Below are 16069 nucleotides of genomic sequence, written 5' to 3'. Positions count from 1 at the left end.
AAGGATGGGTTGAGCTTCTCTGAGTGCAAGTCTCTACACCAGAGTGCGCTTTTAGGCACAGGCAAAGAGCTGCCCACGCCTCAGGACGCTCCCCGAGCTAGGACTCACTGTTTCCATCTGACAGCCGATGGCTTCCAGCAGCGCCGAGTCCTGCACGATGTTGAGCATCGCACCTGCAGAACCAGGCACAAGGAGGTCACACCAAAGGCTGCAGCAGAGCAGCCACTAAGTTCTCCAAAGCAGCACTGGAGGTCTAACACACAGCACAGGCAGAACTATTTAAAGATCACTTTATCACTGGAGCTGCTTGAGGCTCAGCCAGCTGCCGCTGACGAGTGGGCACTGAGCGCTCTCTTGAAAAATGCTGTGGACACAGGCTTGCAAATTCCTCCCTTCAGAGGCATTTTGGGTTAACCAGGGGCTGCAGTTCCTCGTTTTACATAGAATCACAGAGTGGCAGAGATTGGAAGGGACCTCAGGGATGATCTACTCCCAACCTCCCCGGCCATGGGCAGGGACACCTCTCAACCACACTTGGCTACCCAAGGCCTCATCCAACCTGGCCTTAAACAGCTCCAGGAAGGGGGCACGCACCACCACTCTGGGCAGCCTATTCCACAGTCTCACCACCCTCATACTGAAGAGCTTCTCCCTCAGCTCCAGTCTAACCCTGCTCTGCCTCAGCTTCAAACCATTCCCTTTTGGCCTGTCTCTAGACACCCTCATGAGAAGCACCTCCACAGCCTTCCTGGATGATCCCCTCAGGTACTGCAAGGCAGCTCTAAACCCCCGCTGGAGTCTTCTCCAGACTGAACACCCTCAGCTCTCTCTGCCTATCCTCACAGCAGAGGTGCTGCAGCCCTTAGATCATCCTTGTGACCTTTCCTACCATCAGATTGCGCTGCATCTAAAACCTGAGGTTACCTTTAGGGATGTTGTACCATTGAGAATCTCTGGCTTTGCAGAGAAAATTAACAACTGCTTTGACTAAAACCTGAACCCAATACCCTAAAGCAAGAGGTCAGTTCATCATCTGTTGTGGGAGACACCAAATTCCTCTCTACCTGGGCGTCATCCACAGCCTCTCGCTTTCTGTGCTTTGCTTTCCATCAGTGCCCAAAACACTGCATCAGAAAAGCTGAAGCTCTAAGTGCTCTAATGTGAAGCTTTTCAAGCCCAAGAGATTACACAGGTGACAACCCCTCAGGAATTTCATCTCTCTTCCTGCAAAGCAACACAGTGCCAATACCCAACAGTATTCCAGGACAAACACTTCTGTAGCACAGCTAATTGAAAGCTGAACTGACCTAGTATCATTTGAGTGTTGTTGGGATCCGTTTCTGTTTGCAGAGCTCCTATCAGTATATTCACAAGCCTCAGCTTCAAGGAAAGGAAGGTTACTGGCTTATCATAAATGGAGCTGTCGTCATTGCTGAACTTCCCTTCCAGGACAACCTGAAGGAAAGAGACATTTTTTCAGTCTCAGCCCCAGATCACACCATGCTCTTGGTTTCTGAAACGAATACACAGCTCACACTGCTGCAGCCCCTACAGCAAGCCTCACCTTTACAGACCTGCTGTAAGAACTCCAGTGCCAAACAAAGCACCAGGTACAACCCACATGTCATTCAAATCCCACCCCAAAACAACCAGGAAAACAGAAATGGAATTGCCAAGCAAAGTGGTCATTTACTACCTCAGACTTTACGGTTCCAAAATGATGAGGGAGAGGCAACAGAGACAGCAAGATGTTAATCGAGGCTCTCCTCAGCTCTGTGGGGTTTACATAGATTTTAAACTTGGACAGTTCTCTGCAAATCAAAGTACCAAGCAGTTAATCCACTTTGCACAGGGATTTGGAGCCACATATAAGTCAAAACTACACCCACAGCCACCCAGTGGTCCTGTCTGACCTGCAGCACAGTGCAGGCTGTTTCTCTCTAGGAGCAGGTTTCCTTTAAAGGGCAGCAGCAGCACAAGGCGCTCACGCAGGAACCGCCACTTGCTAAGGGTTCTGTACCCCGTGTAACAGCACGGAGCTGATGACAGCATTGCTCACAGACTGCATCCTCAAAGCAGAGGTTTCACTCATGAACCTTTGCTAGTTCAGTGCAGCTCAAAGCCACCCAGCAGTACCAGACCTCACAGAGCAGTCTCATGCACACAGTGCACAGAACACAACCTGCTTGGCAAATGGATCAGCTTTCTTCAGGAGCAAACTCTTCTTAAAGACCTCTCTAGAAGTAGCAGTGGCTCAGGTTTAAACCCAGAAGACAAATAATGAAAAGCAGCATCAAGACAAAGCAGATGCTGAAGAAGGCATCTACAGAGTGCCCTTTACTTAGCTTCACGCTCAGGAATCTACAAAGCTCTAACAAGTGAGGGTTTCACGGACTCACAGAATGGGTTGGAAGGGACCTGACAACTCAGCCAGTTCCAACTCCCTGCCATGGGCAGGGACACCTCCCACTAGCCCAGGGTGCCCAAGGCCTCAATCAACCTGACCTTGAGCACCTCCAGGGAGAGGAAATCCACAACCTCCCTAGGCAACGTGTGCCAGTGTCTCCTCACCTTCACTCTCAAGAATTTCTCCCTCATCTTCTCTCTCAGTGTCCCCTTTCCCAGCACAAAGCCATCATCCCTTGTTCTAGCACTCTCAGCCCTTGTCCAAAGTCCCTCCACAGCCTTCTTGTAGATCACTTTCAGGTTCTATCTCTTGGTTTAAGAAACAACTCCACTTTCAGCAGCCTCAGCGATTAGCTTTTCTATTTCATGGGGTGTGAGGTTACCCTCTAATGAATTCACCAAAGGCCACTGATGAATAGCCTGTGAAATTCACTTCAAAAATCAGTGGGCTTTCAGTCTGTGTGAGGGGAACCGTTCCTATTCCCTACTGCTGCAGGCACTGCTGTCCATCAGCAACTACGGAGACAACTCTCACACTGGAAACAAACACTAACGCTTGAAAGAGAGCTGCACTCAATGACATTGAAAATCAGAGCTTGTGAAGTGTCTCTGCTCATCATCAAACACATCTACACTCTGGGGCCCACAATACAGAATTCCTGCAGTGGGAACTACTCAAGTATGACAGAAACCCCAGCATATAAACACCTCCCCACACTACTGCTGCTGCTGTTTGTATGGAAAGAGCACTTTACCTGTCAGGCAGAATAGTTTCCAGAGCTGAAATGAAATAGGGAACTACCACATCAATTCCTTTCAGGTCACAACAGAAGAGAGGAGGGGAGTTCAGAATGACACTGGCAAGCACAGGGTGGCAAACGAAGTCCGCTATCTGTAAACCCTGAATTAAAAGCATGTAAAATCTGACAAAGAAAGATAAGATTGAATTATTTGCACATCAAACACATCAGCATCCCAAGAACCTGCAGCCACTATTTGATCTTTCTACAGAAAATAGAGCAAGTTTCGAAATCAGGGCTAGAAAATGTTTACACAAGCACCCCTTCAAGGTACCTCTGCAGAGGCAAACCCAGCTGCCCTGCCACAAAGCCCCTCACAGTGGATTCACAGTGCTTGGATCACACACTACCACTACTTGCCCCACATAAGGATGGAGCAAAACCTTGGCTAACTGCCAAGACAAGAAAAAGGTCACCTCTCTCAGGGTGGGGAGCAGGACAGGACAGACTGACCTGTGGAAAACGAGACCAAACACAACCATCATGATCAGTTCAGATGGAAATGCAGGGGGGCAGAGGCCACAATCCTGTGGTGAGTTTCTCTCACAGCTTATTTCAGTGAATTTTTCTACTCCCTTTGTTGTATCCTCTTGGGTTTGTTTTTTCCCCAAGGTTTCCACACAACGAAGAACCTCACTGCTGGGTAAGAGAAACAAACTGTCCAGATACAACATGCAATAAATCCAATACTTCAGTCTCCCTTGAAGTTTTGATCCCATTTGGGACAAATGTATCTGAGCAGTTTGAGAGTCATGGTTTCAGGTTGATCCTATGCCTGCAGCCTTTGCTACTTCACTTTTTAACTTAAGTCTGGCAAGAAAGGAGCAGTAGAAAAGGCAAGATTGCCTTCTTCTGGCCAAAGGTGAGCACAGCTGGAGGGCAGAACACAGCTCTTTGAAATCATGAAGATGAGTGCACTTCTAGAGGAAAAAACCCAAACCACCACCCACCACCACATTGCAGCCTTGTGCTGTGGTGTTAGACAGTGTAAGAGCCTGCACGGGCAAAGCCCCATGGCTGCACATGGACTGTTCCCACCTGACAATATTCAGCAACAAGTTAAAAACAAAATCAAAACCACCCCAAGAACACAAAAGGCAAAAAAGAAAGTATTAAAAAGACACAGCTCCTTCCAGCCGAGAGGTGCTTTAAGGGCTTCCCTTCAACTGGAGGGAAAAGCAGCTCGATGAGAAGCTGAGAGGCAACCACTGCCAGGCAGGGCGTTTGCAGCTGGCAGCAGAGGATTCCTACAGCAGCAGAATGCTCTGCACCACGAAGCTACGGCAGGCGGTCAGTACCGGGAGAGGTAAGCTGGCAAGATCTCCTCCCCAGTCTTCTTGCTACAAAAGATCCTGCAGAGCGTCCCGCACGCCTCTGCCCTGCCCGCCTCGTAGTTGTCCGGGACGTCGGCGGCGTCGAAGCCGGCGGAGGCCATGGTGTCGGTGGACAGCTGCGAGCCCTTGCGGCGGAACTCCACACTGGCCTGAGTTGCTATAGCTGGGGAGAGAGAAGGCAGCGTCTCAGTGCTGGGGGCAGGGGACGCACCGGCTCATGGGACCCTGGACACAAAGATCAAGTCAAATTTAGCGGTCATCATGAAGCTCTTGGGTCACTACGTTTGAGTCCGTGCCTCTTTTAGGAAGTGTGTGGGTGTCACTTTCCTTTATGGGGATGACAAAAAGTGGCCTTCATGCTCTAGAGCCTGTCCCAATTTTCTGCTGGAAAAAGACACCTCTGTGCAGTATCAGCTTCCTGCCCTGCCTGGGGGACAAGGATCTTCCTAGATTCATGGAATGGCTTGGGTTGAAAGGCATCTTCAAGATCCACCCAGTTCCAACTCCCTGCCATGGGCAGGGACATCTCCCACCAGCACAGCTTGCTCAAGGCCTCATCCAGCCTGGCCGTGAACACCTCCAGGGAGGAGGCAGCCACAGCCTCCCTGCGCAACCTGTGCCAGTCTTTCCCCACCCTCGCTCTCAACAATTTCTTCCTCATCTCCACTCTCAATCTCCCCTCTCCCAGCTCAAAGCCATTGCCCCTCATCCTGGCACTGCCAGCCCTTGTGCAAAGTCCCTCCCCAGCTCTCCTGGAGCCACTTCAAGTAGGGACAGGCTGCTCTAAGTTCTCCCTGAAGCCTTCTTCAGGCTCAACAGTCCCAGCTCCCTCAGCCGGTCCCCACAGGGGAGGTTCTCCAGCCCTCTGAGCATATTCATGGCCTCCTCTGGGCTCTCTCTAGCAGCTCCAGGTCCTTCTTGTGTTGGGGGCATCAGAACTGGACCCAGCACCTGCCCTAGCTCTCATCTCCAGAGAAGTGCATCTGAGGAACCATTTACACAGTGCCATGACTGCAAGCTCCAAGCAAGTGCTCAGTTTTTGGCTAGCTCGCTCACCCCTTACACTCTGCACACCAGCTGCTGTGATCCAATTTTGTTGTATAAACACACTTAGTGAAAACAATAACCAAAAATTCTGAGGACCCCTATCAGAAAGAGAAGTTTGCCAAAACCCACTCCCCAATTTGGTCCTCATCTACTGAAACTGCAAATACAGCTGGGGTCAGGCAGCTTCCACACAGCAGCCACCCTTTCTTCCTCCCTACGCCACAGTGTGATCACAAAGGCCTCTGGGGAGTCTGCTCTTGCCAAAACAGGATGCTGAGCTTTGTGTTGCCTCCCTGCAGGATGCTTCTACTAGTTCAATTCATGTCTTTCTACAGAGCTTCCTGCTCTCCCCAAGAGCACCAAGAGCACAGGATGCAGGAGGCTACTTGCTTTCCAGCTTCACCCTTTCATAGAATGATGGAACTGTTCGTATTGGAAAAGATCTCTTAAGATCACCAAGTCCAACCACCACCCCAACACCAGTGTGATCCAGAGTGCCACGGCCACACATTCCTTGAACACCTCCAAGGATGGGGACTCCATCTCCCTGGGCAGCCTGCTCTTTCACCAGGATGTCAACAAAACAACCTCTCCTGCTCTCAGTGGAGCTGGGATTGCTCCCCTTGGGTTTGGTGTTTCCCTCAGACAAGCTCACTCCTGGATCACTAATGGAGGAAAGAGCAAACTCCTTATTTCCAGCTAAGACTACACTGATTTGTAAGCTCTAAGCTACAGACCCAAGCAACAGACAACATGTGCTCCTAGCAGGATTGCACCCGTGGAGCTCTGCCAGCAGCAGGGAGCATCAGGTTCACAATCAGTCCTGTGAACGAGGCCCAAGAGCACTGCAGCAGGCAGCATAGTTGTGAGCTGTGGTTTGGTTGAGGGTTTAGAGGGAGTCTGGACTTGTTGGGGTTTGGTCACCTGGGAGTTTTCCCCTCTCACTTTTGTTTACTGGTTTGGTTTTTGGTTGTTTTGATGGTTTTGTGACTTTTCTGTTCAGTTTGGGGTTTTGTTGTCATTTAAGGAAACATTATGCTCAATTTTTTTGTATTTAAACTACTTCTTTCACCTGCTGTTACCTTACAAATTTTCATGACAGAAGCAGCAAATAAGCACAAATCTTTATGCATCTTCCCATGAGCCATTTTTTGTCCTAAAGAAGCTATCCAGCAATATATTGTAGTTGGAAAAAAAAAACACTACATGCAAATGCATACAAATCAAACACTAGGTCTGTAAAATAAGCTTTAAGTAAAAGAAAACCAAAACCAAAACAAAACCATGGTTAGTGCAAAGTCCTGAAACTCATGGCATGATCACAGACTAAAGGACAGAAAAGATGGGACTAATTCAGGCAGATTAATTTGCTTTTGCCAACAATCCTCCCCATTCAAAACCACACACACCAAAAAAATTACGGCTCTTTTTCAAGTAAAAGTGCAAAAGCTACAAGAGACGATGAGGATGGGAGCCAAAGAAAAGATGGGATGATGGGAAAAGAAAAGCATGACTGCAATTAAGGAAAAGCTACTGGTTCCTACTTACAAGATTTATAAGAAAGAAGAATTTGGATAAAAGATGCTGCAAGATAATAGAAATAAAATGGAAACAAATCAAAGGACAGCAGTAGTTATAATACTTTTAAGATGGTGAAATTGTAATATAATTTAAGCAGCTTTCAGCTTTTCTAAAGCATAGATTAAAAGCTTTATGATACAGCAAGCTCGTTAAACACACAGAAACTGGCATTCAGGTCCAAAGTTCTGGTTCTGGAAGTACCATGCAAAACAAGGAACAAAAGGTTACAAAATCCCCTAAGGTGTTCAGGGCAGTGCACATCTGTTCCTCACAGGGATGCCTTAACCCTTCCCAGCTCAAGGACATTGCCCTGTGCTGCTCGAGGCTGTCCTAAGGCCTCTGTGAGTTGGGCGGTGTCTGGTGGGGGAAGGTCACTTACCTGCAGAGGGTCCTCCTGCTTCCAAACTCCAAGTTTCTGATGGCATCGCAGCTCAGTCTTCCCTAAGCCAAGCCGCCTGCAGCCAGTACACCCAGGCATGCCTCCTCCTGACCACTACCTCAACCAACCCTCCAACCCTCTTCCACAGCAGAAATAAAAGGTGCAACCTTGCCAGCAATATCAACACCCCCAAAAACAGCCTCCTGAGAAAGCAGCCAGGTACCAGGAGAGAATACCATCACCTCGCAGGGCAAAGCTGCTCTCTGAGTGTGCAGGCTCTGATCAAGGCCTGTGACCAAGCTCCCCATCAGCACTCAAGATGTCCTTGATCAGGGCTTCTTACAGTTTGGTCGTAGCCCAGAAACATTGTTTGGGACATTAATATTAATGACAGTAGGGCCAGCAGAGATGAGGGCAAGACTATGCCCCAGACTTTCCCACTGCCAACAGCACTTGCGTGCTGCCAGTCACCCACCTGAGCTGTAAGATGCAGCTGACAGCTTTGTCACAGTCTGCTCTAGTTACAAGGACTAAGAAGGATCCCAGCATACTGGGATTCAGTTGCTGGAGTGCTGGCATGAGGTATTCACCAGTTCCAATCAGTTCTCCCAAGGTGAGGAGCAACTCACAGCAGCACGCACGGCACAGCCAAGCTTCTCTAACTGAAACACCTCTGGCAGTGAAACCAAATCCAGCACAGGAACAGGAAAGAGCTGTCACATCTGGGGATGTCTTCATAAGGGCTTCATAGTGAGTTTCTCATGAAGGCATCACCTCAAGAACCAGTCTCAGGGAGCTACTTATGCCACACTAGTAGGCAGAGTCAGCTGATTGTAAAGACCACAGCAGCAGGATCCAGCTCCCTTCAGATCAGCTCTGCATCTCTGTAGAGATTGCTTTACCTCTCCTGCCACAACAGTGAGTGATGCTTGTTAGCTGCTGTCACAAAGCTTCACCATCAAGGTCTCAGTACAGAAACTAAAATCTGACAGAGGATTCTTGAGGCACACAAATCCATCCCAGCACAATGGCAAGCTCACTGGCTTGCTAATCTCATGGGAGAGAACAGACAAAACCACAAACAGGAGCACCTACACTCATCCTGAACTGTGCAGGGGTAGTCACAGAAGCTCACTAATGAGGATGACAGACAACTGACCAGCAGTGGGGCAGCAGGCACAGTGAGAGACCCACAGAAGAGCTGAGTCTGGAGGGAAGCCCTGGAGAGAACTTCTAGAGATTCTACCACCAGCTTCCCCAGGCAAAGCAGGGTCAAGTGGAGCAAGCTTACCCTTCCACCCTTCATCTCAGTATCTACAGAAAGCCGCACATTTTTTTTTCCACCAGACATTTTTATTGGCTTCTTTTCTAGAGGTTAAGGAGTTGAAGCAGCTACATGAGTCTCCAGGACAAGAAGAAAAGCAAGAGCAGACAGGTAGTCTTTCATCAGCCTTGATCATTGCTCTGTTTCCTAAAGCTCCTCCAAAATGCTTGTAAGACAGGAGGACACTCTGCTAGTGCCTGAGAACGGGCCAGGCTCGTTTGGAAGAACTGAACTCAATTCTGAACTAGAACTTGAGACCACAGCTCACCCACAGGGTCACTTCTCAGACACTCACATTTATCTCACAAATACCTCTAGAAGTCATGTCCCATGGGTCCTCACAGAGAATGTTTCAGATGACAGCAGAGGAGCAGGAAACATGCACCAGAAGATGCAGTGTTCCAGAAAGGTGTCCCAGGCAAGGGACTTCTCTGCTGGACCAAGGAGCAATCTGTATCTCTTTCAAAGTGGCCCTCAGGCCTCCAGCCAGCAAGAAGACAGAGTAAATCATGGCAGAGATCTATGAGAGGAGAAATTCTTAACTGCATGGTATCAAGTGAACACTAGAGGAGTTGAAACCGCTTGAGATCTCACAGAGCTGTAGTGCCAGACCTGACCAAGAACTCCCTTGGGCCAGTGCAAGACAATTCTGCATAGCAAAGCTCTTTCTAAGAGCAGAGATTTCTAAACACAAGCTATTAGAAGCATCTATAAAAACAATCATGATGCTGAAGCTAATGTAAACAGCAACGACAAACATGGTAAGAACACTCCAGCTGGCAGCAGAAGCTGTACCAGGCTAGAGAGGGTAGCAGAAGGCCCTTGTTACAAGTATAGCCAACCTGCATCCAAAAAGCAGCAGATCTGGTTTTGTCCTCTTTCCTAAGGGTAGGGACTGTGGCAGCTAATTGTTCTTTCTCTGCTGCCCTCCTCAAGCCACATCTATGCTGGGTGGCATGAGCAGAGGCAGGTGGATGGGCACCACATGCAGATCCACTGTTAGTGATGGGCCTCACAGTACACGACCCTCCTGCCCATCTATCCATCAGAGCTTCTCCCACCTCACACTGGTTGAAAAGACTTCACATTACAGGCACCAGCCTGCAGACAGAGTCCCAGAAGAGAAGGCTTCCAGTCTGGAATTAAATCTGACGTAGAAGACTGGGATGCTTCAGTCCAGCTGCAGGAGCCTAGTCTGTTTTGTACAAAAGTCTTGCTGCATTTTCTCACCTAAGGCAGAAGCTGAGCAAAACGATTTACCTTAAATGCAATCAGCCTCTGGTGCCTCTCTTCAGCTTCAGCATAGGGGTCCACCTTCAGTTTGCTCTCCTCTCAACAGCCTGCCATGGCACTGCTGTGGCCAGCACTTCACACAGTGGTGACACCACTCGTGGCATGCCCAAGGATCAGCAAGCACCTGACCAAACTCCCCAAATTCGTTCTCTTTTCCAGAGGGGCAGCAAAGCAGGACAGAGCAGCCAGCTCTCTGGGTCTCTCCCAACATCAATCTCCCAAATTCACTGCTGCTAACAAATGACAGATGAGCCATGCAGTCTGGTCTCACTACAGGCAGCTCTGAAGAGCATGGAGAAGGAACAGAATGGAGCTGATTCCCAAGAGCTGTTTCCAGTCTTCAGGAAGCTGGCAGGTCCCTCTGCAAGGCCATCAACAGCAGTTTGTTGACTGCTGTTAAGCATTTTAAGACATCACATATGTGAGAAGGTCCTGGAACCCCTTCAAGGGAAAGTGCTCGCTGTGGTTTTGGATGAGTGCTTGAATCACACCAGCTGTTGGCAGCTGATGCTGCTGCACAAGCACATCTCAGCTGACAGCCTTCTTGGGTGAAGCATTTCACCAGCATGGCTCAAGACACTGCTGATGTTAAAATTCAAGAGATCTAATCACAGAAATCCTTTAGCTGTGCATGCAGCTGAACACATTCTCAGCTTACACCTCTCTCCTACCCAAGCTCAGCTATTTCTCCAGTAATGTGTCTTTCACAGAGGATCTCAACCCTCCCACCACAGAAATCTACCACTGCACACTTTCAAACACCATGTGCTGCTGCACACCTAAAAAATCTTTGACAGCTCCCAATTCCTAAACCAATTGCCTCCATGCAGGGATCTGTGAGCCAACAAAAGAACATCACCAGTTGAACCATTGCTGCCAAGTCCCAACTTACTCCAATAAACCTCTTCCAAGAGTTTAGCAGACACAAAAGATCCCATGAAAACAGGAAATGCAAGGAGAAAGCTGCTCTTGCCTCTTATCCCTAAAAGTAAGAGAGCTCAAAAGCCTCTCTAAGCAGAGCACCAATTCCCACAAAACATCCACCCCCTGCAGCTGAGCAAAGCACAGGGGACAAATTAAACCTAGCAGCTAAGGACTGAAGACAAACAGAGTCTGAAGCCATGCATGGGAGCACGGAGCAGCCATCACCGAAAGACAGGAGCTGCACTTGCTACTGTAGGAGCTCCTGTTGTCATAACACCCTCCAAAACCAAGCAGAACCACCACTTTGTGCAGTGTCTGGAAGGATCTGTGACAACTTTTCAAACATTGAAGAGCCATTAGAAAAAGCTGCCATTTCTCAGAGATACTCAAGCAGATTTCAAATAAGGAACTGGGATCCCACCAATATTACATACATCTTATCTATACATTGCATTAGATACAAACATAATAAAATGCCCACAATCAGAATTGAGACTGCACTGTTAGAGCAAGGGAGGGCTTAAAAAATTATTTGCTTTCATTTTCAAGCCCCAAACACCTGCTCAACTAATAGCAGGTGCTGGCTCAGCTGGGAGGGGTTAACCACAACACAGCACTTCAGATTTTACTCTTGTTGCTGATTAATGTTAATCTTGCAGGTAGGAAATGTCAGTAAGGCAAGAGCAAGGTGTATGTCTGTTTCTCAGTGATATTTACCAGTCATGCTGCTGTCTCTGTTGATTCCATTGTGAAGTTTACAGTGAACAAATGCTGCATCAAATAACCAGGATCCAAAGAGGTTCAGGATGCTGTTAACCTTTGGCCTGCGTGGAGCTGGTAGCGGCCGTGGCTCAGAACTTGTCTGGTTTGGGCTAGAGAGTGGAGAAGTAGAGGAGGGTTGGTGCTGCACTTTTGAGGGATGTGCAGTAGTTACCTATTTGAACAGAACAACAGATCAGCTCGCAGTAGCAAGGAAACAGCTTCCTCTGAGCGAGGAGGCTCTCACAAGGGTCAGCTCCTTCCATGCAGAGCAGGAACTCTTACAGTGCTGGTTTTCATGGTGGCTTTGTTCACAGTCACCGCCCGATGCCGTCGGTTGTGGGGTGGGGTCGTGTTGGTGGCAGTGCTCTGGGGCATGCTCAGCCTGTTCACTGGCGTTGGGGGAGCACTGTCAGAGCGGGGCCGAGAGATGCCTGCAGATCAAGAAACAAAGCAAAGCCTTCAGCAATACTCCACGGGGCAGACACAGCAGGTAGTGACCATCTGGGTCCTGAGAACAGACTGCTGTCCCACTCTGCTCCCTACAACAGCAGCATTAAGCAAAACACCTCTCCTCTTTCACTCTTAGCAGCACTAAATGCCTAAGAAAGCAAGCCCTGCTTCCAGGAGAGAAGCCAGCCACTGGAAAGCATCCAGGATCCCCACAGCTTCAGGACGTGGCAGGCAGCACATGGGGGAGATCACGTCGAGGAGCAGGCAGAGGAAAGGGGCAGGGTTCATTAGCAAAAAACAGTTCAACAGCTCACTCCTGCTGATATTTAGATGCCTCTCATCTTGGCCTTTCTTTCCCAGCTGTACCTCTCACAGCCTGTTCTGAAACATGTCCAAGCTGTCTGACCCTCCAAAGACACCTTGGCTTCCCAAGGCAGATGAAAGCCACCCACCGTGCAGGGCTCTGCTTCAACAGCCAAATGCAGCCAGCACAAAGAATGGGGCACGGAAGTGCAGCAAGCTGCAGTTTTCCTGGCAGCAGCAGGACACTGAATTCTTCCTCCCTGCAATTACCATCATGCTCCAGTTGCAAAATGAAACGTGGAATGGCAGTGTGAGTGAAGACCTGACAGCTGCTTCTGGCCGCGTTCCGCAACGCACCCAAGCACCTCTCACGACAGAGGGCAGAACAGGCTCCTGCCTGTGTTCTGGCTTGGCCTCCTGCCTGCAGTCTTTTCTTTGGAACTCCAAGTGGGATATCATCACCCAGGTGATTCATCTGGATCCAGCAGACCTTCAGAAGTCTGATGTCCCTGACTGAACCACCTCTCTAAAGCTTGTGTAGATAGCAAGGCTCCTGGCATGCTGATAGACCTCAATCAGAACCCATCACACCCCCACCGCAGCCTGCAGACAATGAGATGAGAGGACTAACACAGCATTAATGGGGTAATGACCACACCACTGGTGGGGTAAAAGTCCCAGATAAGAGTCCCAGACTATTCTCAACGTCCAAGAGGAATTCCCCACACCAGCTGTGCCAGCCACAGTGCAGGCTCTGTGCAAAGCTAACAGCTGCTCACCCTCTTCCTCTCCCTCCTCTGCAAGAAGCAGCCCTCAGGAGTGTCACACTGCAAACTGGCAATGATATACTAAGTACACTTTCCCAAACCCTTGGGAATGCCATGGGCTTTCCTAAAGACCTGCTTAACACCTGAAAAATGAAATATTTCAGTAAAAGACACTTCAGAAGAACCCTTTTAGTTGGACTTTCTTTCCCCAGTTATTGTTTTAGTGCAGACTGCCAAAGCCTATTGTCAGAGGTACAAAGATAAGAGTCTGAGTAACACAAGGAGGTGGTTTTCCTAAGGTTAAGCCATGTTATTTGCCATATGTTATCACACAATCCTCCTTTAGCAAGTTGTGACATTATTTGACAGACTGCTGAATATTTTAAATCTCACCTCTGGCAGTAGCAAAAAACAACCACTTAAACTCATTCAAATTGCAGAAGTATAGCTGGAAGAACACAGTGGACACAAGTCTCAGGATTAAGTATCACAGGTAAGGAAAAATGACTGTTTGCTCTTTTACATCACTTCCCTTCCTAAACAAAGCTAATTTTACAACAGCAAAATCTATAGGGGCAAAAATTTGCTTTCAGTGAGGAATAAAGTACTAATAAAGCTTTCCCTTGCAGCATGTCCTGCAGAAACACAGAATCTACTTCTACTAAGAGAGGTCTTAGAATTCAGTGAGACAGGAGGGTCTTAAGGTGTTTTGCTTAAGCAAACTGAAAGACTCTGGGTTTAAACAAAAATCAAACAAATGAGACACCAAAAAGCCCAAATCCACAGCCTGTAAGAGCTGACAGATGAATTCCACTGCCAATTGTTTGTTCTTAACACACTTTGGGTATCTGCTTGAGTCTTCTGCACTCTCACGTCAGTGCACACTGCTGGCAGCTGACATTTAAAGCCCCAAAGCAGCAGAAGACAGCTTGCTCCTCAGTTTCCAGTGGCATGCTTTCTCTGAAGAGCTACTACTAAGCCTGAAGCAGATCAAGAATCATGTCTTACATTTCAGGTGCCTTACAGTGTTACTTCAAACTGACCAGCCAGGGCCTGCGTCTGCTCTGCCTTCCAGTCAAACCCAAGCAGGCGCGAAGCACAGCTTTCCTTCTCAGCAGTACCAGGCACCCACTAAGCTTCCTCAGAAAGAGCCTGCTGCACTGCTGGCTCTTTACAGGAAGAAACTCAAAGTCATCTGGTTTTGGGAGGAAGTGGCTGCACGCTGATGCTGAGAAATGGGGTCCCTGTGTCAATCTGTCATCTCGTCAAACTCCTCTGCAGGCAGCAGGAACACCAACTAGAGCAGGCTGCCACATCCAGTCTGATCTTCAACATCTCCAGGGATGGGGCTTCTACCATATCCCTCGGACAAGCTGTTCCAGGACTTCACCACCCTCTTTGTGCAGAACTTCCTCCTGACGTCCAACCTAAATCTCCCCTGCTCCAGCTTTGATCCTTGCCCCTTGTCCTGTCACCACAAGCCTTTCTAAACAGTCCCTCCCCAGCCCTTCCCTTCAGGTACTGAAACGCTGCTCTAAGGTCTCCCTGAAGCCTTCTCTTACTCCAAGCTGAAGAGCCCCAACTCTAGCCCAAACTCCCTCAGCCTGTCCCCTTAGTAGAGGTGTTCCAGCCCTCTCATCTTCCTGGCCTCCTCCAGACCCACTGTGGCTCTGCTTACAGAGAAGACAGCTCTCAAGGGAATAAAATAATGGCTCAGTTTCTACCTCCAGCTCCGCACAGGTAGGACAAAAGCATTACCTAGGAACGCATCCACTAAACAGCTGATCCCACGCATGGCACGAAAGAATATTTGAGGCAGATGTTTAAGGCAGGGGTACTGGTTCAGTTCTTGAGTCATCCCACTCACATTCAGAAACTGCTCCTGAAACTTGGGGGTAGAACTAATAATGGCTGGGTTACTCAAATCCACAGGATTGCTGCACAAAAAGAGCAGAAGACAGTTTGGTCAGCTTAACAACAGCTGCTAGGGCTCTGAAAATACTTCAAAGTTGCAAGAGTTTAAGGCACTTAAACAGCAGCAGCACAAGCCAGTATCCTGTGGCAATGTATTGTCAACTGTCACTCCATCGCAAGAGGCCAGCTTTCCCTTCCTGGGCTGGCAGTAATTATCTTTGTTCCAAGCACTACCCAAACACACTGAATAATGTTATTAAGACTCAGGGAAGCAGAGCATACAGAATAATCCCACTGCTGCAGCAAAGCTCATTCCTTAGGAGGTCTTCTGAACTCTAAGAGGTCCTTACATTGTTAGAATTCTCCAAGGTAAGCAATGAGTTAACTTTGCCAGCAAAGAGAGAACAGGAGTGGGTTGTAAAACCAGACTGATAGAAATGCTGCAGCAGCAGTTTCAGACATGAAGAGCACAGTCCTTGAGACAGGACAAGCAGAAATGAAGAGAAAGAGCAGAATGTTTTCCAGGTAAGCAGCAGAATCTCAGCAGTCTGAGGGTTTTTAGCTTTCCTTCAGCTCATGATGGGTTTATTAACAAGTTTCCTGTTCTGGCCCTTCAGAGCATTCATGCAATGCCACTGGTTTCTGGGATGTTCTGAAGAAAGAGTAGCATGGGTGGATAAAATTAACTGTCCAGCTTTCTTCATATGAGCAAAGAGATACACCCATTCAAAAAATAACCCTTGGGAGGGTCAGCTGAACCCCCTGGAGAATAAGTGGAAGCAGCA

General features: G+C 48.5%; 1 protein-coding gene across 5 annotated transcripts in view; it reads right to left on the bottom strand.

Moving 5' to 3' along the window:
* RALGAPB (Ral GTPase activating protein non-catalytic subunit beta) overlaps nt 1-16069 on the bottom strand; it is an 81262-nt gene that overhangs the window by 43319 nt on the left and 21874 nt on the right. For 3 of the 5 annotated variants that reach the window (XM_064168035.1, XM_064168036.1, XM_064168039.1), the window contains 9 exons: nt 15129-15307; nt 12133-12281; nt 11806-12022; nt 7136-7171; nt 4505-4703; nt 3162-3329; nt 1697-1811; nt 1308-1455; nt 109-173 (listed from right to left, as the gene is read on the bottom strand). In XM_064168035.1, coding sequence (XP_064024105.1) covers nt 109-173; nt 1308-1455; nt 1697-1811; nt 3162-3329; nt 4505-4703; nt 7136-7171; nt 11806-12022; nt 12133-12281; nt 15129-15307 — 1276 coding nt within the window. The remainder of the gene's footprint in view (nt 1-108; nt 174-1307; nt 1456-1696; nt 1812-3161; nt 3330-4504; nt 4704-7135; nt 7172-11805; nt 12023-12132; nt 12282-15128; nt 15308-16069) is intronic. The other 2 variants (XM_064168037.1, XM_064168038.1) reach the window with 1 other exon arrangement.

Source organism: Pogoniulus pusillus, chromosome 29 (genome assembly GCF_015220805.1).
Source record: "Pogoniulus pusillus isolate bPogPus1 chromosome 29, bPogPus1.pri, whole genome shotgun sequence".
Classification (NCBI taxonomy): domain Eukaryota; kingdom Metazoa; phylum Chordata; class Aves; order Piciformes; family Lybiidae; genus Pogoniulus; species Pogoniulus pusillus.
This window is presented reverse-complemented; position numbering and strand designations above follow the sequence as displayed.